Here is a 26,663-nt window from a genome sequence, read left to right as displayed (position 1 = left end):
ATCTAGGGTGGGTATCTGACTCAATAGTGTCTCTCTCAGATTTTTAGGCCCAACAATAAGAATCTCGGTTTTATCTGAGTTTAGTTGAAGGAAGTTTTGGGACATCCAGGATTTGATGTCTTTTAAACAACCCTGAATTTTGACTAGTTGATCTGTTTCATTTGGTTCCAAGGACATATATAGCTGAGTATCATCTGCGTAAAAATGAAAATTAATAGAATGCTTTCTAATAATCTCACCTAGAGGAGACATGTATAGGCTAAACAGAATTGGACCCATCACAGAACCCTTTGGTACTCCATAGCTAATCCTTGTGCATGTGGAGAATTCATCATCAACATGAACAAACTGGAATCTGTTCAACAAATAGGATTTAAACCATCCCAATGCTGTTCCATTAATCCCGATTCTATGTTCTAGTGTCTGTAATAGAATGTTATGATCAATTGTATCAAATGCAGCACTAATATCTAACAGGACAAGGACAGGAACTAGACCATTGTCCGAAGCTAATAGAAGATCATTAGTGACTCTAACCAGAGCTGTTTCTGTGCTATGATGTTTTCTAAATCCTGACTGAAATTCTTCGTACAGGTTATTCCCACTCAGGTGATCAGATAATTGTTTAGCCACGATTTTTTCCAGAATCTTGGAAATAAAGGGTAAATTTGAAATTGGCCTATAGTTGGCTTGTTGTCCAGGGTCAAGAGTAGGTTTTTTCAATAAAGGTTTGACCACAGCCACCTTAAAAGCCTGTGGTACATAGCCTAGTTGTAAAGATTGGTTGATTTGATTTAATATGGATGAGCTGATTAAAGGTAGAACTTCTTTGAGTAATCTGGTTGGGATTGGATCTAAAAGACAAGTGGACGACTTGGAAGAGTTGATTATTGAGGTTAACTCCATATGAGTTATGGGGAAGAAGCTGTCTAGGTAAGACAGAGGATTTAATAAAGTTAAAGTTGATGGATCTAGACAGTGCTTTCTGTCATTTGGAAGAAGTCGCTGCTGAATGTTTTTTCTAATGATGATAATTTTATTAGTAAAGTAGTTAATAAAGTCATTGCTGCTGAGATTTAGACTCAATACAGCTATGACTCTTTGTCAGCCTGGCTACAGTGCTGAAAAGAAACCTGGGGTTGTTTTTGTTTTCTTCAATTAGGGAGGAATAATATGTTTTTCGAGCAGCACAAAGTGCTTTTTTATATTTCATTAGACTGTCCTTCCATGCAATGCAGTTTACATTTATTTTGTTGGAACGCCACTGTCTTTCTAGTTGTCTAGTCCTTTGCTTTAGGCTGCGGATCTCTGAGTTATACCACAGAGCTGACCTCATCTGATTCACTGTCTTCTTCTTCAGAGGAGCCACTGTGTCTAACATTGTACGTAGAGAAGCTGCAGCATTATCTACAAGACAGTCAACCTGTTCATAAGGATTAAGGTGACTGTTCTCTGTGTATCTACAAGACATTGAGGCAAAAGATGATGGAATCATCTGCTTGAATCTGGCAACAGCGTTGTCAGATAAACATCTGCTATAGTAACATTTCTTTCCAGCTATTGTAGGGTCAATTGTGCTAAATTCAAAAGTTAATAAGAAATGGTCAGATAACAGAGGGTTTTGGGGAAGAACTATTAAATTATCAATTTCAACCCCATATGTCAAGACAAGATCGAGGGTATGGTTAAAACGATGAGTGGGTTCATTTACCTGCTGTGTAAAACCAATAGTGTCTATTCAGGAGTTAAAAGCAGTGCTGAGACAGTTGCTGTCAACATCTACATGAATGTTAAAGTCTCCCACTACAATGACTTTATCTGTGCTAAGAACTAAGTCAGATAAGAATTCAGAGAATTCAGTTAAGAACTCCGAATATGGAGCAGGAGGAAGGTAAACAATACAAAACACAACTGGCTTCTGAGTTTTAGAGTCTGGGTGAGAAATGCTCAGAGTGAGGCTCTCAAATGAGTTATGTTAGTTACTATGTTTAGGTTTTAATAATTAATTAATTAATTATTAATTAATAAATCTGATTTATAAATTGCTGCTACTCCTCCACCTCTACCTGTACTTCTTGGAACATGATAGTTGATATTTAATAAACCACACTTTATTAGCTTAATGTTACTTTGTTTTCCGTAAGAGGAACTGTTTTGATGTTTATTAAATTCTGGTAAGTCACTCCTCTTTGATTTGTGTGTGACTTGTATAGTTTAGGTGGTCGAGAAGCAGACACAGTCTCTATGCGATAACTAAGACTAGGAGTGGGTGGCGGCTGTAGAGAACGTGCAGAGAGGCGTGTAAGACTGCGACTCTGCGTTCTGGGCTCCACTCTGAGTTGTCATGGAGTAGGGAGGCTAAGCAACATGGCCATGTTACTAGAAAGCAGAGAGGCTCCTGTAATGGAAAAATTGTACTTTAATGCTTCATGTTCATTTCTGACTCTGATAATAACCATGCATTCTGTACTTGTTGATTAGACCCAGAACTGAAAATATTAGACAAACAACACCTCCGTGGTGTATGTTCTGATTTCCCCAGCTGGCTTTTTGATTTGCTTTCCTCATTACTTGTTATTTTCTTTATTATTTCAATAAATCGCACAAAAGGACAACTCTCTCTCATCTGCCTTTATTGCAAAATTTCCACCACAGAAATTGGCGTCTACGAACAGGATCCCGCGGCAGGTCGTCTGGACGGCATGATCTGGGACGGCGGTCCTGAGGACTAGGTTCGCTCAGCCTCCAAACCTCTACAGCTGTTCTGAGTGGGAGGACTGCTCACCCGTCTGGATCGCCTCTGACGAGATCCAACGAACTCAAAATCCAACCTCTACTCGGCCCGGTGAGAGAGATTCCGTTTTGTTGCGACTTGTTAAGGTAAAAAAAAAAGAAAACGGGTTTGAAATTGGTTTCAGGTATTCGGGTTTATCTGGCTCTGATCATTTGGTTTAGGGAAAGTAAGGCAAATAACAATTAATTCTAAAACATCCCCAACTAGACTTTAACAAACAACGACAAAAGAAAACATAACTAGGAATAGAGATAATAATATTTCTAAAACGACTATGTGGCTGAAAACATCTAAAATATAACAATTAGGACCAAACAATTTTTTTTTTATTTAAAAAAAAAATTTAATATTCGGGTAAAAAATTAATTAGGTCAAAGTCTGCCCTGGTGGCCGAGACAGTGGTTGCTAAGGGTTGGCTCGTGGGACCGAGCTTGTTTTGTCTGTACTGAGGATACAGACCAGTGTGCAGATCTGAGCGCAGTCCAAAGGGTGTGGACAAGAAATAAAAGACGGCTTCTGAAATACGGAGCGCGTTTGCAGGGGGAAGTGTTTTTGAGATACGAGGGACCCGGGTCTTAGAGGGGCCTGACGGTGAGGGAGCACTTCCGAGAACCCTGTCGCTGATCTGAGCCGTTTCCTTTCTACGGAGACGTCCGTGGAAGAGAAATTTCGAAAAAAGTTTCCGGCCGGAACACATAAAAATCTAAGGCAGGAAACCGCCGGGACTCTGAAAGATGGGTTCGGGGCGATCTAAGTCTCCACCACCAGACTGCAGCATTACAAAATTAATGAGACGTAAAAATGGTGATGAGTGCGTGTCATGTCTTCACGACTGGACAAAACATTATGGGTTTCAAGAAGGTGGTTCACTCAGTGTGAAGGTGTCAGGACTCGGGCAGGCGGCGGACCCACATGCACAGCACGGAGGCAGGATTATGATCAGACAGAGGTTTATTTCTTTACGGCAGGGTCAGACGGTCCAGGTCATACACGAAATGGTCACGGCAAAAATACAGGCAGGGATCAGGCAAACTCACGGTCAGTAGTAGTCCAGGGTCAGGCAGGATACACGGAGACACAGGAAACTCGGAACAAAGAAACACGAACGAAACTCGGAACACTCATGAAACACGGCCGGATGGAAACAAGGTACTGGAACACGGAACACGAAAACACGGGAAACACGGAACGCTCAGGAAACACGGAACACTAATGAAACTCGAATACAACAATCTGGCAAAGGACTATGGGAAACGGTGGTGGCTAAATACACAGAATGATTACATAATTACTGACAGGTGTGGATACTGAGAACCGGTAAGTGGACAGCTGACTGGAACAGGAAGTTAACAAAATAAAACAGGACATGGCGTGACTACTGGAAACAACTAGAAACGAAAACACAGATCATGACAGTACCCCCCCCCCCCCCCCCCCCCATGGCGCCTTCCACGGCGCCCACGGAAGCCCCCCCCCCCCAAACCAGGGCGGGCGGAGGGTGGTCCCAGGCGGAGGGACCGAATCCCTACCCCTCAAGGCACATGAGCAGGGTGGGTGGAGGGAGGACCGGAGGAGGGCCAAAACAAGAGTCCACATAACAAGGTCCACGAACAGGGAAGACACGAAGATCAGGGATTCCTTCACGGAGGGTGAAGGCGCGGCGAGATCCTGCCCAGCCGCCGCTGAGGCAGAGGGACCCACCCAGTGCCCTTGGGCTGGGCCAGCGTCCACGGGGATCCCCCCCAACGGCGATGTCCTCCTGGCGGACGCTGATCCCGGAGGCTGAGAAGTCGAGGTGGACGGCGCCGCAGGAGGCAGCGCCATCCCAGCCGCAGGATGCGCCGAGGGCGAGGCCACCAGTCCGGCAGCCGAGCCAAGGACGAGGCAGGAACCAGCGGCATCCTCCTTGGACCACCGTGACGAGAGACATGAACCAGCGGCGTCCTCCTTGGACCACCGCGACGAGAGACAGGAACCAGCGGCGTCCTCCTTGGACCACCGCGACGAGAGACAGGAACCAACGGCGTCCTCCTTGGACCCCCGCGACGAAAGGCAGGAACCAGCGGCGTCCTCCTTGGACCACCGCGACGAGAGACAGGAACCAGCGGCGTCCTCCTTGGACCACCGCGACGAGAGACAGGTGTAGGTGCGGCCGGAGCCGGGCCGCCGGGAACCGATGCAGGCGCGGCCGGAGCCGAGCCGCCAGGAACCGATGCAGGCGCGGCCGGAGCCGGGCCGCCAGGAACCGATGCCGGTGCAGCGGGAGCTGCGACGGGAACGACCCCCTCCTGAAGGTCCGCCGGGACTGCGACGGGCGCGACCCCCTCCTGGAGGTCCGCCGGGACTGCGACGGGCGCGACCCCCTCCTGGAGGTCCGCCGGGACTGCGATGGGCGCGACCCCCTCCTGGAGGTCCGCCGGGACTGCGACGGGCGCGACCCCCTCCTGGGGGTCCGCCGGGACTGCGACGGGCGCGACCCCCTCCTGGGGGTCCGCCGGAACTGCGGCTGGCGCGACCCCCTCCTGGAGGTCCGCCGGAGCTGCGGCTGGCGCGACCCCCTCCTGGAGGTGCGCCGGAACTGCGGCTGGCGCGACCTCCTCCTGGAGGTGCGCAGGAACTGCAGCTGGCGCGACCTCCTCCTGGAGGTGCGCAGGAACTGCAGCTGGCGCGACCTCCTCCTGGAGGTGCGCAGGAACTGCAGCAGGCGCGACCTCCTCCTGGAGGTGCGCAGGAACTGCAGCAGGCGCGACCTCCTCCTGGAGGTGCGCAGGAACTGCGGCTGGCGCGACCCCCTCCTGGAGGTCCGCCGGAGCTGCGGCTGGCGCGACCCCCTCCTGGAGGTGCGCAGGAACTGCAGCAGGCGCTGCCTCCTCCTGGAGGTGCGCAGGAACTGCAGCAGGCGCTGCCTCCTCCTGGAGGCCGGCGGGCGCTGCGGCTCCGAGGGTGACAGAGACTGGAACGACCTCTCTCGGGCCGACAGGAACGGGGCCTGGGGCGACCTCTACTTGGCCGACAGGAACGGAACCAGAGACAGGAACGCCCTCAACTTGGCCGACGGGAACGCCCTCAACTTGGCCGACGGGAACGCCCTCAACTTGGCCGACAGGGACAGGAACTGGAACGCCCTCAACTTGGCCGACAGGGACAGGAACTGGAACGACCTCAACTTGGCCGACAGGGACAGGAACTGGAACGACCTCAACTTGGCCGACAGGGACAGGAACTGGAACGACCTCAACTTGGCCGACAGGGACAGGAACTGGAACGACCTCAACTTGGCCGACAGGGACAGGAACTGGAACGACCTCGACGTGGCCGACAGGAACAGGAACGGCATTTACTTGGCCGACAGGAACAGGAACGGCATCTACTTGGCCGACAGGAACAGGAACGGCATCTACTGGGCCGACAGAGACAGGAACGGCCGCAACATGGCCGACAGAGACAGGAACGGCCGCAACATGGCCGACAGGGACAGGAACGGCCTCAACATGGCCGACATGGACGGCCTCAACATGGCCGACAGGGACGGCCTCGACATGGCCGACAGGAACGGCCTCGACATGGCCGACAGGAACGGCCTCGACATGGCCGACAGGAACGGCCTCGACATGGCCGACAGGAACGGCCTCGACATGGCCGACAGGAACGGCCTCGACATGGCCGACAGGAACGGCCTCGACATGGCCGACAGGAACGGCCTCGACATGGCCGACAGGAACGGCCTCGACATGGCCGACAGGGACTGGAACGGCCTCAACATGGCCGACAGGAACAGGAAAGGCCGCAACATGGCCGACAGGAACGGCCGCAACATGGCCGACAGGAACGGCCGCAACATGGCCGACAGGAACGGCCGCAACATGGCCGACAGGAACGGCCGCAACATGGCCGACAGGAACGGCCGCAACATGGCCGACAGGAACGAGAACGACCCCTAACGGGTCGACAGGAACTGGAACGGCGTCCCCTCCGGAGCGGGCATGACAGCTTACAGCTGCCGAGCTCGACGGGGAAGACGTCGGGCCTGATTGGGTGGACCTAACAGTTGTCAGACGGACGGTGCCCTCTGACTGGGACAAGGACTGAGCGTGACTGGACCGGACTGGGGCGTGACTCGACTGGACAGGAACATGGGCTAGACTCGGCTGGACCAGGGCGTGACTCAACTGAACTGGGACCTGGGCTGGGCTCGACTGGACTGGGCTCGACTGGACTGGGCTCGACTGGACTGAGACCTGGGCTGGGCTCGACTGGACTGAGACCTGGGCTGGGCTCGACTGGACTGAGACCTGGGCTGGGCTCGACTGGACTGAGACCTGGGCTGGGCTCGACTGGACTGAGGCCTGGGCTGGGCTCGACTGGACTGAGGCCTGGGCTGGGCTCGACTGGGCTGAAACCTGGACTGGGCTCGACTGAACTGGAACCGGGACTGGGCTCGACTGACCTGGAACCGGGACTGGGCTCGGCTGAACTGGAACCGGGACTGGGCTCGGCTGGACTGGAGACTGAACAGGGCTCGGCTGGACTGGAGACTGAACAGGGCTCGGCTGGACTGGAGACTGAACAGGGCTCGGCTGGACTGGAGACTGAACAGGGCTCGGCTGGACTGGAGACTGGGCAGCACGCGGCTGGACTGGGGACTGGGCAGCACGCGGCTGGACTGGGGACTGGGCAGCACGCGGCTGGACTGGGGACTGGGCAGCACGCGGCTGAACTGGGGACTGGGCAGCACGCGGCTGAACTGGGGACTGGGCAGCACGCGGCTGAACTGGGGACTGGGCAGCACGCGGCTGAACTGGGGACTGGGCAGCACGCGGCTGAACTGGGGACTGGGCAGCACGCGGCTGAACTGGGGACTGGGCAGCACGCGGCTGAACTGGGGACTGGGCAGCACGCGGCTGAACTGGGGACTGGGCAGCACACGGCTGAACTGGGGACTGGGCAGCACACGGCTGAACTGGGGGCTGGGCAGCACACGGCTGAACTGGGGACTGGGCAGCACACGGCTGAACTGGGGACTGGGCCACACACGACTGAGCTGGAGACTGGGCTAAACACGACTGAGCTGGAGACTGGGCTAAACACGACTGAGCTGGGGACTGGGCTAAACACGACTGAGCTGGAGACTGGGCTAAACACGACTGAGCTGGGGACTGGGCAAAACACGACTGAGCTGGAGACTGGGCTAAACACGACTGAGCTGGAGACTGAGGGCCGCGTGAGAGCAGGAACTCCTCCCAGGGAAACAACCATGGAGCTGGGCAGGTTGGTGCAGGCACGACGATCCGACGGGGCGGAGAGGAGGAAACCGAAACCATCGGCGGTGCGACCGGCGCTGGCGTGGTGCAGAGCGCGTCGCTTAGCTCGTCAGACTTCGCGCACAGTCGCTCATAGAGGCGACGAACACTGGGGTGATCTAACGCGGTGTCATCGTCCTCCAGCGTCAATATCGCCACCTCCACGGCGCAGCGCTGGTCCTCCGGGTTACTAGCCCGTCGGTAATCCTCCGCGAGGATCTTGAAATAAACATGTAGGTCGCTGGGTAGCTCGGCGCAGGTAAACTCCATACTTCCGCGGGAGAGTTATATTCGCCGTAAAAAAAAACAAGGAAAAACAGTCACTGACCTGACCGGAGGCTAGGTGCTGGCTGGGTCCAAGTTTGGCCAGATTGTTCTGTCAGGACTCGGGCAGGCGGCGGACCCACATGCACAGCACGGAGGCAGGATTATGATCAGACAGAGGTTTATTTCTTTACGGCAGGGTCAGACGGTCCAGGTCATACACGAAATGGTCACGGCAAAAATACAGGCAGGGATCAGGCAAACTCACGGTCAGTAGTAGTCCAGGGTCAGGCAGGATACACGGAGACACAGGAAACTCGGAACAAAGAAACACGAACGAAACTCGGAACACTCATGAAACACGGCCGGATGGAAACAAGGTACTGGAACACGGAACACGAAAACACGGGAAACACGGAACGCTCAGGAAACACGGAACACTAATGAAACTCGAATACAACAATCTGGCAAAGGACTATGGGAAACGGTGGTGGCTAAATACACAGAATGATTACATAATTACTGACAGGTGTGGATACTGAGAACCGGTAAGTGGACAGCTGACTGGAACAGGAAGTTAACAAAATAAAACAGGACATGGCGTGACTACTGGAAACAACTAGAAACGAAAACACAGATCATGACAGAAGGACATACGCGCTCTAAAAGAAAAATTAGAAGAAAAGGAGAAACAGCTCCGCAAAAGTAGAACGATCAAAGTTAAAACTTTAGAGGAAATTGAATCAAACAACAGATGCCTTGAAATTTGGGTTAAAGAATCAGAACGCAGGGAAAGACTGAAATGCCAAAAAGAGTTAGAAGGGAGAAAGGACGTAGCTGGCAGAAAAGAGAACAACTCTGTGGAAGCTTGCACACTGCCACTATACACACATACACACACACACCATGATGAGAAACAGAGCGCTCCCACTGTCTCTGCTTTGTATCCTTTTGCAGAGCTTAGCGCGGTCAAGGTGAGTCCCGACCTGGACTCCTTCTACGTCAGCAGGAGGGCCGGGCAGGGTGGACAGCAGGACCAACAGCAACAGCCTGACCAACAGCAACAGCCTGACCAACGACAACAGCCAGACCCACAGCAACTGCCTGCCCCACATCAACAGCTTGACCAACATCAACTGCCTGCCCCACTGCAGCAGCCTGCACCACTGCAGCAGCCTGGCCCACATCAACAGGCTGGCCACTCTCTGTCATCAGGAGCTGCAACATCGGCTGCAGAGCAGTCAGAGCATGTGGAGGACAGTGTAAATGCCACACCAACTCCTGGAACGGTGGCACGAATGTTCTGGGCCGATTCACCTGTCGGCTTCATTCCTACATCATCCACTGCCACAAGCTGTGCCCATGCACCAACTGCTACTACGAGTGCTGCCCCTGCAACTACCAGCGTTCGTACTCTAAGGAGCAACGCACCAGTAGCTCCAGAAATCCGCTTGCCCATGGTGGAAGTGGCCGGCCCTGAAGGAAGCATGTTAGTGCACAGACCATGGACTAGCGCTGACATAGCTGACTTTGCTCACACTCTTCCAGACATCACTGTATCCGGAAAGACATTCGGTGCCAACCTTCTGGCTTTCTGCCAGGAGTACAGACCCACTGGAGCTGAGATCCGTCGCATCCTGGCCAAGCGTCTTTCAGCCTGTGAATACCAAAAGCTGGCTAGACAATTGCCTGATGTGACACCTGCTCTCAAACACAAAGACTGGACAAACAACTTAAATGATGGATTCGTTACCGCAGTGAGGACGCTTGTCACCCACCTCGAAACTGCGTTCCCCGACAAAGTCTGTATGATTAAAGTCACTACATGCAAACAACAACCAGAGGAATTAGTTGATGACTTTGTTCACCACCTCACCCCCACATACAACACTCACGGAGGAGTTCATCCTCCCCCTGAAGGAGTGGGAGGACTCATCTGTTCAGCATACGAGAGTCACCTGTGTGCACTGGTGATGAAAGGCTTACTCCCTGAAGTTTTTGACGCCGTGAAGCAGTCATACATCGGATGGAAAGAAGAAGCGCGTCTGTCTGACCTCACAAGACACGCACGCCATGCTTACGACACTCTCCAGCAGAAGAAGATGGCGAAGAAGGAAAAACAACAGAGCGAATTGTATCTGCCATCCTTGGAGATGTTCTCTGCGATGCATAACAACAACAGAGGAGCGGGCAGGTTTCGCGGGCGAGGACAAGGAAGAGACTTCAGACGGAATTGGCCCAACAGAGACACAGGAGGCGCGTCTGGAAATCCAGGAAACGCCTGCCACATCTGCGGCGAGATGGGACACTGGAAGTAGCACTGCCCCCGGTTACGTCAGGTTCCACCCTCCCGGGCACTCTGGTCAGACTGACTAGAGAAGGAGCCCAGCGAAGGTTTCTGTTCACATGATGACGTAGACGGTACCGCACAAACACACACACACGCTCACACTTGATACATGCTCAATTGATTCAAATTCATGCTTGCCTGCTTGCAATGAAGACTTGCTTTCTGCTCAAAACATCCCACAGAATGATTTTGAAAAGAATACCAAACAGCTAAATGACAACTGCTGCATGACTTTACAGTCAAATGGTTTCAAACAATTTCCTGAGTTTGCTTTGACGGTTCGAGGTGAACGTATGGTGTTTTTAGTAGACTCAGGAGCAACAAATTTGGTAACAAAATCTTCCATGTTTTCCAATCCACCTAAAATGAGTGGACTATTTGTGCACACTATAGGTTCGTCTGGCCAGACAATAAAAGAAAAACTTACTGTGCCTCTGTCTTGCACAACATCAGACGGTAAGACACTCAAACATTCATTTTTGCTTTTAAACTTATGCCCAGTTAATCTATTAGGAAGAGATCTCATGTGTAGTTTAGGAATTTCACTGATTTCCACTCCGGAGGGAGTGCAGGTCACAACCGCGGACAATGTAAATAATTTTTCTTTTGTTTGTGTTAATTTCAGCTCAGAGCCGCTGCTCTACTCTTATCAGTGGCTGCTGAAGGGAGGGGCTGTAACTGAGGCCCTCATACAGGCTGCTCGACAGCTGGTTTCCTCACAGAATACGACCTTTAGAGACGCATCTGATCTGTCTTGTACAGCACATGTGTCCACTGGTCCTGATGAGAAGTTTGAAAAATCATGGTTACGCACACATGCGGACAAACTGACCTCAACCTCTCTATTCTGGGATGAACATAGGTCTGCGCTTGCGATTTCTCTCACTAACGAACAAGAGAGATTTGTTGATGCTTATTCTACAGATCCACATGTCCTTCTGTCAAAACATGACGGAGACAGATGGCAGGACTTGGGTCCTTTCGTGGACAGATGTCAACGGGAAGGAGACTGGCAAACGACTTCCGACCCGAATGTGATGTATTCACCTACCTTGCATGCTTACAAAAAACTTTTTCAGTCTATCTTTCATGCGCAGCGTACAGTGCACTTGGTACCTCAACATTTCACACACACTTCACACCACGTGTTTTTGTCGGAGGACGCTCTGACGCAGTATCCAGCCTTACAGGAAGTTCCAGCTTCCCTGTGGGCCACACACAAATATGATGTAGGTTTGATCAAAGGGTGTGACCCAGTGGTCATCACGCCAAAATCTGACTACAGACCATGCAAACAGCAATACCCTTTAAAGAGAGAAGCAATTGAAGGAATAACACCGGTGTTTAACTCTCTGTTGAAAGCAGGAGTCATCGTCCCATGTGACAACTCTCCAGTGAGGACTCCACTCTTCCCAGTTAAGAAAATCAGAGACAAAGGAAAGCCAACAGAATGGAGGTTTGTCCAGGATCTGCAGGCAGTAAATGCGGCGGTCCAACCACGCGCGCCTACGGTACCGAACCCCTACACCATTCTTTCTCAGGTTCCGCCCAAGGCTAAATTTTTTTTCAGTTGATTTGGCTGATGCTTTTTTCAGCGTGCCCGTCCACAAAGACAGCCAATTCTGGTTCGCTTTTGAATTTAACGGAAAGTCATACACCTTTACCAGACTGTGTCAGGGGTATTCAGAAAGCCCTACAATCTACAATATGGCACTGAAAGACAGCCTGGATGATCTTGTCTTGTCCCCAGGCACCGCCCTGCTGCAGTACGTTGATGACTTGATGATCTGCAGTGAGGATCAGGAAACTTGCACAGCAGACACGATCAAGCTGCTGAAACACCTGCATGCTGCAGGACACAAAGCAAGTCTGTCTAAATTACAGTTTGTTCAGACTGAAGTTACCTTCCTAGGTCACATCATTACCGCTGAAGGGAAATCCATTTCACCTAAAAGAGCTCAAGCTATTCAGAACCTGCCTAACCCGTGCACATACAAACAGCTTATGTCCTTTTTAGGTACGTGCTCTTATTGCAGGAATTTCATTCCTAACTGCGCCGTCTTGGAGGCTCCGCTTAGAGCTCTGATGCAGACGTCTTCTGCATCCACCAGCCGCCTCACGTGGACATCTGAGGCTGAACAGGCTTTCACCGACCTCAAACTTGCTCTTCAGTCGGCTCCTACTTTGGGTCTGCCTGACCCTACGCGACCTTTCATTCAAACAGTGGATGAGAAATCAGGTTGTATGACCTCTGTCCTTCTACAGGATCACGGAGGGCGTTCACGCCCTGTAGCCTATTTCTCTGCTAAGCTCGACCCAGTCGCTGCGGGGCTCCCATGATGCCTCCGAGCAGTGGCTGCGGCAGAGAAAGCCGTGCTGACATCACGTGACATTGTTGGCTATTCTGATGTGACCCTGCTGGTTCCTCATGCCGTATCTTTGATCCATGAGGAAACAAAAAAACATCACATCTTTCTACAGCCCGATGGCTTAGATACAACACCATGTTACTGGAAATGCCAAACATCACTGTCAAAAGGTGCAATGTGCTTAACCCAGCCACTTTGTTTCCAGGCCCTGACGATGGCGAGCCTCACAACTGTGTTTCGGTCTTGAACCAGGTCTGCACTCCGCGCCCAGATCTGTCGGAGGTGCCAATTCCTAACTGTGACCTCGTACTCTTTGTTGATGGCTCCGCCTCTAGAGACCCTGCTTCGGGCCACTGTCAGGTTGGATATGCAGTCTGCACCTCTCATACTGTTTTACAGTCTGGCCCTTTGCCAGGACATTACTCTGCTCAGGCTGCAGAGTTGATCGCACTGACCGAAGCCTGTAAATTGGCTGAAGGGAAGTCTGCTACTATCTACACAGACTCCAGATACGCTTTTGGCGTCACACATGACTTTGGTGCTCTGAGGAAACACAGAAAGTTTTTGAAATCTGATGGCAAACCTATCTTGCATCATGATAAGGTTGCTGATCTGCTCGACACAATTCTGTTACCAGCTGCAATTGCTGTATGCAAGTGCCCTGCACACACTGGGCGCACTGATCCCATCTCTGCTGGAAACGCACGCGCTGATGCTGCTGCAAAGGCAGCTGCCCGACTTCCCCTTCCCTTTGTTCCCTGCCTCTTATCCTCCACCTCTACCCAACCTCCCTCTCCTCCCTCTGCTCTCCCTGATCTTCAGACATTCTCTACCCCACAGGAAGGCAAGCTCTGGCTGATGAATGGCGCCACCAGTAGCCATGGCGTTTGGTATGGGCCCGACGGCAAACCTTGCCTACCTAAACACTTTTTCCCTCATTTTGCGAAGTTGACACATGGATTAGACCATGTATCAAAGGGGGGAATGTTAGATGCTCTTACAAAACATTGGTACACTAAGGGATTTTCAATCTATGCGCAAAAATACTGTGAAGCATGTATGACATGCGCCCAACACAACCCAGGTAAGACGACTGCCAAACCACTGGCAGCTCATCCACCACCGGAACAGGCGTTTGACCATTTAATGCTGGACTTCATCGAACTAACGCCAGCAGAAGGTAAAAAGTATTGTTTAGTGATTGTTGATATGTTGTCAAAATGGGTGGAGGCCTTCCCAGCTAAACATGCTAACAGCCATGCAGTTATCAAAGCCTTGCTGACAGAAATAATTCCCAGATGGGGGATTCCATCTAAAATCAGCAGTGACAACGGCTCACACTTTGCAAACCAAGCCCTCGAGGAAGTGGGAAAGTTTCTGAACATCGACATCAGAAAGCACTGCTCTTACCACCCCTAAAGCGGAGGGGCGGTAGAGAGAGAGAATGGCACTTTAAAAAACAAACTGGCTAAATGCTGCTCAGAGACTGGTCTCAAGTGGACTCAGGCTCTTCCCATTGTGCTCTCATACATGAGAATGAGAAGAAGGATGAGAACAAACCTCAGCCCGTATGAGATCCTATTTGGTAGACCTCCTATGATGGGACTCCACCCTGAGACTGAGACTAGGATTTTACCACCTACTGAAATGTGCGAAGACGCAATGCTACAGTACTGTAAGAACTTATCCTCTGTTCTGTCCCAAATCTCCAAACAGGTGAAAGCGGCTCTGCCCAAACAGGCGACAGAACCACTGCACATCATTCAACCAGGAGACTGGGTGATCATTAGGGAGCTTCGCAGGAAGCACTGGAACTCAAAACGGTGGCAAGGTCCCTTCCAAGTCCTTCTGACGACCAACACGGCTGTGAAGATCGCACAAAGAGCGACTTGGATCCACTCCAGCCACTGCAGGAAGGTCCCGGATCCTACAGACGACCCTCGATCTACATCTACACCACACGGAGAAAACCACCACTGACGAAAAGAATTGAGAAGGACGACCCTCGCTGTGCTCACACACGCACTGAGGCGAGGCTGCGTTGACCATTCAGCTAAAGGTGCGAGCCAAGCGCCGCCTGAAGCTGCGCCGGTGAATCACACTATCAGACCATACATCTACACACACGCTCCTGAGAAAACACACACACGAGCAGCCTTGAGTTGCCGACGCTGGACGACGTGTAGACTCTTCACATCACGGGGAGTGACAGTGACTCAGACGACATTGGGAGGAAACCTGGCGATGATAACTAATCCCAAGTGTCTCTGTGATCAGCTGATCGCAACCTGAAGAACCCCAACGAACTGTCAAGGTGTCAACAAACAGGTTGGAAACAATCTAACGCTACTGTTCAACAGGAAGAAGAAGACATTGATTGTGACCCTGTTGTTTTGATCCTTATTGTATGTTACTTTAATATTTGCTCTAAATTGTGTGGTTGATTTACATGTATACCTCTCTGTGATTTTATCCACTATTTTTGAACAAAAACATTTTACGTTTCCACTTGATTCACACTTTCTCACAAATTTTTATCTTCCACTGACGCAAAATGACATCCACCAGACGAAACAAGATAAAAATGATTGTCATATCGACGATGACGGCAATATGCGTGGTCACTCTGACATTCGCATCAACCCAAGACACTCTTATCCACCGCACACCAGAGTCACCCACAAATCGATCATGCTTAGTTTGTTCCGATAGAGACCTGATTACCATGACGGAACAATTTCCATACATAGCGAAGACAACATGGCAAAATAGAATGGCCCTGGACACGTTGCTGGCGGAGAAAGGAGGTGTCTGCGTTATTTTTGGAGAAGCGTGCTGTACTTTTATCCCTAACAACACTGATTCTAATGGCACTGTGACAAAGGCTATCGAGGGCCTTGAGAGCCTTAGAGACGAATGGGCTAGAAACTCGGGCGTAGATCCGTCCCCTTGGCGCTGGCTAGACCAAACTTTTGGAAAATGGAAATCAGTTTTTATGTCGGCAATAGTCTCGCTTATCATCTTCATGGCCGTGATCATGTTGCTTGGTTGTTGTGTTATTCCTCTGATTAGGGGTCTCATCATGCGTGCGACATCAGCGGCGCTTTCGTACCAAATGACACAACGCACTACATTCAGGAATCCGGACACCGATTCACTCATTGATTCTGATGCTGATTCTGTAGAGAATGATGTGGACGTTGATAATGAGGACTACAAAGATGACTTTGATGATGATGATAGTGACGTAGAGGCTGATTCCACAATAGTTTAAATCAACACATAATCCTCTTCCTATTTTCAGGATGATTGAACATGATCTAATTGGAATCAATTATAGGCTTATGTCCCTGTCTTTCCAAAGCTCATACACAGAGGTTATTCTAGTATAATTACCCACAAAAACAGCTCACAATCTTTTATTCCTACGCCATTTACATCTTTATAAGCAATACATTTAACGAATCATTTTGAATGAATGCTTTATTACTACAGAATGAATGCCACGATTGACAATTTTTTATTCTTTTAATGTTTGATTAATGTGTAATCAAAAGGGGGGAAAGTATTGGAAAAATTGTACTTTAATGCTTCTTGTTCATTTCTGACTCTGTATAATAACCATGCATTCTGTACTTGTTGATTAGACCCAGAACTGAACATTATTAGACAAACAATCTATCTTCCTCTCAAGGTTCTGCTGCACATTAAGTGCTGACATCTAATGTTGTGTTTCACTGACCGATTGTTTATGGCTGTGTGTGCCTTTTACCCCTGGTCTCTGGCTCCTTTCTATCTGATGCCTCACCAGACCCAAGGCTGTAGACCTTGTGTATTCTCTGTGTAATGTAAACATCTTCACCCACAGTGTGATAGGAAGATTCCACCAGAACCCGGGAGAGGGGTTAAAAGGCAGAGACAACCTCAGAACGGAGTGATCTTTGCATTATACCTCCGTGGTGTATGTTCTGATCTCCCCAGCTGGCTTTTTGATTTGCTTTCCTCATTACTTATTATTTTCTTTATTATTTCAATAAATCGCACAAAAGAACAACTCTCTCTCATCTGCCTTTATTGCAAAATTTCCACCACAGCTCCGTTCAACGTGAGATGGACGCCGTCTCTTCTAATCAGCCCAGGTTTTCCCCAAAAAGTGCTCCAATTAGCCACAAAGCCCACACCGTTTGCAGGACACCACCTAGACAACCAGCGGTGGAGCGATGACAGCCGGCTATACATGTCATCGCTGGTCACATTGGGGAGGAGTCCAGAGAAAACTACGGAAAAGCGGAATGGAAAATGGATGGATGGAGGGATTTTTTAGAATCACTTTTATTAGGGTTTCTGCACCAAAGCACTTATCATTTCCTAAAGTCCTGAAAAATAAAATGGAATATTATTTACATTGATTCACACAATGTCCCAGACTGTGTGCTTTCTGGAGGGTCCAATAATACAATCAGTCAATCAGTCCATCAGTGTAATAGTGACGTGTGTGTCACAGTGAGGGACTTCTTTTGTCTTCTAAATGGCGGGTGGCAACCGACTGAAAGGTGCATTACCGCCACCTACTATTCTAGAGTGCACAGTGAGTGACTGAATTGCAATGTTGCAGGTAAATTTTAGTGCCCAGGTTTGTCTGGGCGGGGCTGAAGCTGGTTCTGTGAGTGGTTAATAGAATGCAGACGTACATAGTCCACCAAATTTTAAACCAATGGATCTTAAACCGGATTGGATAAATTTGCAAAATGTGAAATAAGTAGGGAGTGTATTTCTAACACACCAGGGGCCGGTTTCAAGAAGGAGGTTTTGTGGAAACCCTAACCCTAACCCAGAAATGAGGAAAACTCAGAGTTTTCGGTTTCAGAAAGCGGGGTTACTTAAACCCGTAAAGCGGGGTAAGTTTAAATCCATTTCAAGAAGAGAGGTAATCGAAAGTCAGAGTCAGTTACTATGGCAACTTACTCTGTGAACCTAACCTGGTCGCAAGCAGGTTTTATTCGGGAAACCCAGAGTTTCCTTTGGTCTCCGCCCCTTTTTAAAGTGAACAGTGTTTAAATACCTCGTTTAATCTTTCAGTGCATTCATAGATTTCACCTGAGACCAAAATGTCCGTTTCTAGGGGATCCTGTAGATGAGGACGATGTATTAAGTCACGCGGCATTGAATTTACGCTGCGAGAAGATTTTGACGCCACGAGTTAATTTTCTGTCATATCGCTGTGCATATTTAGTTTAGAGGTACCGTTTTTCTCGAGACTCCATACATATATTAATAATCTTATGCACCCATACGTCAAACACATCACACATCGTTGCCGTAATTTTACATCCGAACAGATTCTTTGTGTTGTGTTACTTTTTTTGGCTAACGGGAGTTTTCTTTATAACATTGGAGATGCTGAGCACGTTAGTGAAGCCACTGTATGTAGAATAGTTCAACCTCAAGCGCTTTCCTTGACACAAACTCCTTAAAGCCATTAAAGACGATTGGATTATGGGTATGTGGTATTTAATGCGTTTCAGTAAGGCTAATCTGAAAAATGATGATCAGTTAATAACATCTTGCTGTGACCTGAAATAAACTAATGTGCAAGTACAGTGACTCTTTCTAATGGTCACTGTAACTGGCGTATCATTGTTTACACCACCAAGATCATATGTGATGCTGCACATATCATAAACGTGAACTCATGAATATATCGTGAGTCAACCCTAAATAACGGGCTGCACTGGGGTAAGTACATGTATGTCCTATACACTAATTTCAAAGCAGCACTCACACTCACAGGAACACTTCTATGCAGCACTAAAGTAAAGTGAACTTCCTTATAGGAGAGATTTACAGCTTTCTGCTGGGAAATAGGGGTCACCCATGGCAGCCCACACTACTGACCCCTGACCCAGAACCTAAAGCAGGCCCCCAGCAGCGCTTTAATGTGCCCGGGTGGAAATGACCATAGGTCTGTTGAAAGCACGTCTTCAGTGCCTACGTCACCTCAGGGAAACACCTGAGAGGCCTGTGAAATTATTGTGGCATGTGTTGTTCTCCACAATATTGCAATTATTAGAGGGGAGCAACACCCTGCCCTACAAATACAAGACCCTGAGGAAGACTCCTTCCATCATGGTAATCTGCAGAGTGGATGGACAGTCAGAGATGTGATTTGCCGTAATGTCATTAAAAGAAACTGAATAGATGCAAATCATAATTTTTTTTATTTCCTACAAATACAAAGGCAATTGTTAGATTTTATGATTCTTCCAATAATTCATACAATCCACCTTTAACTATACACTCATCTCCAGCTTGTGTTTGGGAATTTCAATTTCTAGATCTGTCTTTTCAATCGTGTGGTACAAGTATAACATTTTCTTTGAGATTTAGTTTATACAACTCAATAACCGGTAACTTAAAATACAGAAGATTTAAAATTACAAGACATAGTTCCTCATTACTCTTACAGAATTGAACTCTAGCGTTTACTGAACATCACTGAATTGTGTGCATCTGTGCAGCAGAATGTGACGGACCCTCCTCCTGCTGTTCTTCCACACTCTGGGACAGAGGGGAGATAATAAAGTCACTATACTTGGAGATCAAGTTACATCCTTTAGGCTACGCAACACAAACATCAGAAATCATGTGATGTTTATAAACTGTATTAATATTACACTTTATAATACTGCTTATCATAATTTAAGCTTTATTTAGTAGTATACTCACAACATCCTGGGTTTCTGTTGTGACAGGAGGATTCATATATTACCATCGGAATCTGTTAAGACCAACAGAGAACCCAAACCAGAGTCTAAGAAATGGATATATCAAAAGTAGCCTATGTAAAAAAATCAAATATATAGGTAGGCCTCTTACATTTTACAAATGCACTTGTATCATGGGGAGTGACTGGTTCTGATGAACTCCCTCCAGGAATTCCTTCAGCCTCTGCTTTCCAGTGCTGAGGGCCTTCTCCTCTGCATGCGTCAGTGGTGGAGGTGCAGGTCCTCCACCAGTTGTTTTAGCCTCTGCCTTCTTTCTGTTGGCTGAGTAGAAGTAAAATGATTTAACTGTGTGAAAACATTACAGCCATGTTGAAAATACTGCTGCACTGCTATACTCTACACGCTATTTAGTTATTAATAATATGTCAATTGTTGTAAAGTCAGGTAGTCTACACACATGACATGATTGTGCCTTACCTGTTTGAATTATGTTTTTACATTTCATTTTTAGCCACATTCTTTTATGTCTGCAGGATTGCGCCTACATAAAAATTAAAATTAAATTCTTATAATATTAAATGTGTTTTGCGTAACTTTAAAAACCTAACTAGATTAATGTAATAATTTCTTTCCATAAAACGTATTGGATTATTATATTATCATTACTTTACAAATCCCACATCAACCACAACAGGAATTTTAAAAATGCATAGACATACAGTGGCAGCGGTTCAAAGTGACTAGGGTTTTTACTGCAGTACCGACGCGTCGCCACGGCGCAGCGAGTGCGTCGCTGACTAAAGATTTTTAATCCTGCAGCCGGCTGGAAAAAATCAGGACGCTAGTCTCGTTTTAACCACCAAGTGGCGCAGCGTTGAAGAAGCCTCCAAAGCACTACAGCGTAACTGAGGTCCGACTGTTCATTTCTACCTGTCACACAGATATTACACCAGACCTATTTTACTATTAAGTATCTGTTGTGTGCTAAAACATGGGGAGTATGAAGGGCAACAACTTGTTGATGGCTTAGCTGTTTTCTGTTCACTGCGAAGTTATAATTGTTCTGTGTGGTTTAAAACAGGCAGCGCCACAGCAGCAACACATCTTGTTTTCATTCTCCTCAGCTTTTTCGTGTCTTTAAATAGAAGGCGTCTCTTAAAAATATGTACACACCCACCGCTCTAACATCCGATACAACACATTGACTTCACATAATACCATGATTATGCGTCGCGGTTTAATTAATATAATTTGAATGCGCAAGTAAAGACGTAGAGCGCAGTCCATCTGCGACTACAGCCGCTTATTTAGGTTTTAAACTTCCACAACTTGTTAATTAATGTTTTCCAATAGTCGTAGATTTTACGTAAATAACCGTAATAATCATAGGAATTTGTTTTACAGCAGTTGTCGGTCGTAATTTTGACAGGACGCCAGAAATCAGCCCTGACGACTGGTGACTCATCCCAACCACACCCCCTCACTTCACACCACACTGAGTCACTTCCTCAACCCCTCACTTCACACCACACTAAGACACTCCCTCCACCCCTATCCTTCTCCAGCACCCAGGTGAGAAGTGAGCTCAGGAAGATCAAGGCCAGGAAAGCAGCTGGACCAGACGGCATCAGCTCCAGACTCCTTAAGTCCTGTGCAGGCGAACTGTGTGGAGTTATGGAGCATGTCTTCAACCTGAGCCTCAAGCTGAGGGTGGTACCACAGCTCTGGAAGACCTCCTGCGTGGTACCAGTGCCCAAGACACAGCACGCCAAAGACCCCAGCAGCTTCAGACCAGTGGCTCTGACATCACACCTGATGAAGACACTGGAGAGACTGGTCCTGGGTAACCTCCGCTCTGCAGTGGGAACCTACCTGGACCCGCTGCAGTTCGCCTACCGACACGGCATAGGAGTAGACGACGCTGTCATCTTCCTCCTACATCGAGCCCTTTCCCACCTAGAGAAGCCCGGCAGCACTGTGAGGATCATGTTCTTTGACTTCTCCAGTGCCTTCAACACCATCCAGCCGATGCGTCTGAAACACAAACTGGAGGAGGCTGGTGTGGACCTTCATCTGACGGAGTGGATTATGGACTATCTCACAAACAGGCCTCAGTTTGTGAGAGCCAGGGACTGTGTGTCTGACATTCTGACCTGCAGTGTGGGGGCCCCACAGGGGACTGTACTGGCCCCCTTCCTTTTCACCCTCTACACGTCAGACTTCAGACACAACACGGACAGCTGTGTTCTGCAGAAGTTCTCTGATGACTCTGCGATCGTCGGACTGATCACCGATGAGTACGATGCAGAGTACAGAGGACTCACTCAGAACTTTGTGGACTGGTGCCAGCGGAACCACCTCCTGATCAATGTAGGGAAAACGAAGGAGATGGTGGTGGTTAATCAAAGCACCGCCTTACAAACCAATAAAACAGGCAAAAATATTTGTTTTTTACAAAAAGACACGGAATTGGAGTTAATATGTTTTTATTGTTTAGAGACAAACGGAAAACAAAAAGTCGTTCTATCGTTACCTCTGCTTATAATTTGGTGGCGACATCAACCTCTTACACAAACACGTGACGTGTTTCGGAGTCATGAGTCCAGACAGAGAGTGACCAATACACAAATGTGTGGATGTGCAAATGCAAGCTACGAGAGGAACGGGGCAGTGGTGCACGAGATGTAGCGAGAATTTGTTTTGACTGTGCGTGTCATTGTAACTGAATGAGTGGCTGATGTGACTTATTCTCCCGTGTACGTTTCAAAACTTTGATTTCACATCCGTCCATCTATCCTGAATGAACGGACTTGAGTTTTAAGCTGTTTTTTCGTTTAGAGAAAAACGAAAAACAAAAAACCTCTGCTTTTAATTTTTAATGGAAGCTCATCCGTGGACGGGTCGCGGGGCAGCAGTCTTAGCACAGAGCTCCCGACTGCCACTCGAATGAAACACGAGATCGAATGATATGTGATGTGTTTCGTACTCAGATGACTTGACTCTGAGTTCGACCAAGCTTTTGCTTGTCTCATGTTTGCTCACAGTCACAAAGGCAAACTTCTCATCACTCCCCTCCTCCGTAGAGGCGCATAGACATGCTAATGTGTTGCTACCACTCGATCAGCATGTGAGAAATACTTCAGCTCCGGGACAAAGCTCCGTGGGAGACTGAGCAGCATCGGGCGGCGTGATCAGCTGCAGGTCTAGGACTCATTAATGCAGCAAGTAGTTTGTTCTACATGTTAAATAAACGTAGGGATTTATCGTAGCTTTCTGATCTAAGTTATTTGTAGCACTTCGACATTCATTTAAAATATGCAGTGCTTTTTAAAATGAAAATACTAATATTATTATTTATTACCTTTATTGTAAACACAGTATTAATTGCACAATTTGGACTGGCGAAGATTTGCGCTTCTTTCATAATAATCATGGATAATCAAGGAAGAAACTGCAGTTCATAGACGTTATTCAGGGACGGTTTAATAAAGATTCAGTGTGTTTTTCAACTGAACTGTCAGCCAAGGTCGTGCATTATCAAATGAATGCGCCTGTCAGAGGGGAAGACATCAACTCTATTCAGTCGCTCTTCAGTCGCTGCTGCCGTCTCCTCCCCAGTTCACACACCTTAACACTAGGACTACTGGGTTTTCTAAATATACCAGTTCCTACTACAAGGTGTTCCTACGAAGTTAACCAGCTGTTTATTTCGTTATTACTGCTTTCACCTGTACCACATAAAGTCATTGCAGAGCTACAGCCATGTTCCCACAAAGTTAACCAGCTGTTTATTTCGTGATTCCCTCTTTCATGTCCGTCTGTTGAATGAAAATGGGCGTGGCCATCCACGTCCACGATGCCTTGACAATGTTTTATCATCGGCTAGATCTCTTAGCCCCGACTTTTATGTCTTCTTTGGATTAAAAAACAAATGTTGAATGTTCTCAAATAATATAATATTGCCGCCCTCCGCGGCTCCCAGTGTTTGTTTTTTTCATTTAAAACGTGGGTGTTACCGGTGGCAGACCTCTGGTCTAGATCATCCTTATTCACTTTTTTAAATTGTAGTAGTGTAACCTTAGTTAGTATTCCTTTTTATTTTTTTTATTTTATGTTTGGGAAACGTGACATTTCAGCTACTGTGATTTTATTTGTCATCAACATTAGTTCCTACCTGTCCTTGTTGACGGGGGACAGGAAAATGTGACGCGCGTTGGGTGAGAGCGGCGTAAAGACAAAAGTGTACATGTGTCGTACTGTCTTGCCGTGTGGTGCATTAAAAAAGAATACCACGTAAAGAAAATTGCCCGTACCAACAGCAAGAAATCAGGGTTACAGTAGCTTGTCTGCCACAAATCGAACGCTGCACGCGGGAGGACGCACCGTTCAGCTTCCTATTTTCGGTTTTAAACTGCCATAATTTGCCATAATTTACTTACGTTCATAACTTCATACTATAACGCGACCAGCGGTTCATGGTCTTGGCGATTCATGCACTAAGTAATACAACGTTGTCATCTTGTGATCACATGATGATGATGAGACGCTGTTTTTCCAATAATTAAAATAAAAAAACTGCTTCCACTCAGACTCGAACCCCGGACAAAAAAAAAAACGTTGTGGCCATGCACATTAACCACTAGGCCACCCAAGACCTGATCATTGGTTGTTCTACAAGAGGCTATATGACGTAAGCAACTATGATGTTTTAGGACCAAGAGTGGGAGTCAATCGCCACCTACAGGCCAGAAGGACGTAACACACTCCTCCCGCAGTACAAACCCGCCACTGACGCGGCAGATTTGAAACCCAAACACGGTGGGGGTAGACACTTTTACCGGCTGCCTCTGTAACACTGCACCTTTAATTCATACAAACATCAGTATTTTATGCAATGACTGAAGAAACTTCTTAGGTGAGTGAACAATTACTTTACAAGTCCTTACTTTACAAGTGAAATATAACAACAATACTAAAATATTTAGTAATTAGTTACGCTGAACACCGTATGATTAAAATGTAAACTTACGCATTGACTCGAGTAGCTATTTTCTTCCAAGCTAATTCTTTCTCTTTCGCCGCTGCAGCCATGTTGTTTTTCTACGGAATATAGACTCGTAGTCGCTATATGCTTGAGGTCATATCCATTTCCAGACGTCTTTTGTTGTCCTATTGCCATGGTGTATTGTAATATCTTCACTCCATTGATCAGGGCTTTGTATCGTAGCGGTGCACATGCTTAACTCAACTCAGAGTTGCTTAAACCAACTCTTATCAGCTGTTCTGAAACCGAAAACTCCAGGTTTGCAAACTCAGTGTAAATCAACTTTTGTTTGTTAAACCTCCTTCTTGAAACGGGCCCCAGGAGTGTCTTAACATGAACCAGGGAGTCATAAATGTACCAGAATGTCCAAAAAGAAATTTTGCATGTGCAGGGACCTTTAAGGTCTGTGCAAGTTTTAAGAGTTTGATGTCTCTACCAAATTAAAAGCTGAAGTAACGAGAGATCCTAGCCACTCATTCAGTTACAATGACACGCACAGTCAAAACAAGTCAGACAGTTTCGGGCAGACACAGAGTAAACACGTAGGAACAAACATGTTGTAATGCGTCGCTGTACATCTGCTGAATTCTAGCGTCCCGTCAGAGTTATGATCAACAACTGCTGTAAAACAACATTATGGTTATTTACGTAAAATCTACAACTGCCGGGAAACATTCATTAACAAGTTGTGGAAGTTTAAAACTAAATAAGCGGATGGACTGCGCTCTACACCTTTACTTGGCCATGCTCATTCAAATTATATTAATTAAACCGCGACCCACAATCACGGAATTATGTGAAGCCAATATGTTTATATATATATATATATATGCTGATTTTAAAGTGGTGGGTGTGTACATATTCTTAAGAGACACCTGCTATTTAAAGACACGAAAAAGTGGACGAGAATGAAAAAAAAAGAATGTTTTGCTGCTGTGGCGCAGAGCTGTCTTAAACCACACAGAATGATTATAACTTTGCTGTAAAGAGAAAATAACTAAGACATCAACTATGTTGTTCAGAAAAAAAATGCATAGTTAAAGCAATAAAAAGGGATAGAACTCACACCAACTCAACTAAGACAGTGGCCACTCAGCTTAACCACTGGACAACCGGAGGACACTGTAAAATGATGGTCATGCATCATCTCTCATTTTGACGATATTTATTTGATGGCGAGTTTTTGCGCTTCATACTACTCACATTTGAGAACAGCACAGAACAGATACTTAGTAGTAAAATAGGTTTGGTGTTATATATGTGTGTTACAGGTAGAAATGAACAGTTGGACCTCAGTTACGCTGGAGTGCATTGGAGGCTTCTAATCACCTGGTGGTTAAAATGAGACTAGCGTCCAGATTTTTTTCAACCCGCTACAGGATTAATAATCTTTAGTCAGCGACACACCCACTTTGCGACGCAATGGTACTGCAGTGAAAACGCTAGTCACTTTGAACTGCCCACAGTCAGGTTGACTAGAGCTGGATCTTCACACTGAAACAACACTCTGATTGCTTTGTTTAGTTATGTTTTAGATATTTTGGATATTGAAGTTTTATTATTCAAATGCTGGATTTTATGTTTTGTTTGAGATTGAAAGAGTCAAAATCAAAATTTAGTTTTAACCTGATAAGGGATTTCTAATAAGCAAAAAATCAAGTAATATTTTTTAAATTTCTTCATCAGATTAATCGATTAATCTAAAAAATAATCAACAGATTAATCAATTATCAAAATAATCGTTAGTTACAACCTTACAAGCCTCCAGCTAAACACAGTCCTACAACAATGTGTTTGTGAGAGCCACGTCCATGTCT

At 47.3% G+C, this 26,663-nt stretch overlaps 2 protein-coding genes across 2 annotated transcripts in view; one reads left to right on the top strand and one right to left on the bottom strand.

Annotated features, from left to right (window-relative positions):
- LOC129604569 (uncharacterized) overlaps window positions 1-26,663 on the bottom strand; it is a 239,458-nt gene that overhangs the window by 170,135 nt on the left and 42,660 nt on the right. The gene's annotated exons all lie outside the window — the stretch shown is intronic.
- On the top strand, window positions 9,195-17,125 carry LOC129604570 (uncharacterized). The gene is made up of 2 exons (XM_055511490.1): window positions 9,195-14,257; window positions 14,794-17,125. The coding sequence occupies exon 1, from the start codon at window positions 9,657-9,659 to the stop codon at window positions 10,674-10,676; it is 1,020 nt and encodes a 339-aa protein (XP_055367465.1). The 5' UTR covers window positions 9,195-9,656; the 3' UTR covers window positions 10,677-14,257; window positions 14,794-17,125.

The sequence above is a fragment of the Betta splendens genome, chromosome 9 (assembly GCF_900634795.4).
Source record: "Betta splendens chromosome 9, fBetSpl5.4, whole genome shotgun sequence".
NCBI lineage: Eukaryota > Metazoa > Chordata > Actinopteri > Anabantiformes > Osphronemidae > Betta > Betta splendens.
Note: the sequence above shows the minus strand (reverse complement) of the source record. Positions and strands in the feature narration are given on the sequence as shown.

What these genes read in the sequence shown, in the direction of transcription:
- LOC129604570 (XM_055511490.1), top strand. Translation starts at nt 9,657, where the DNA reads ATGTTCTGGGCCGATTCACCTGTCGGCTTCATTCCTACATCATCCACT.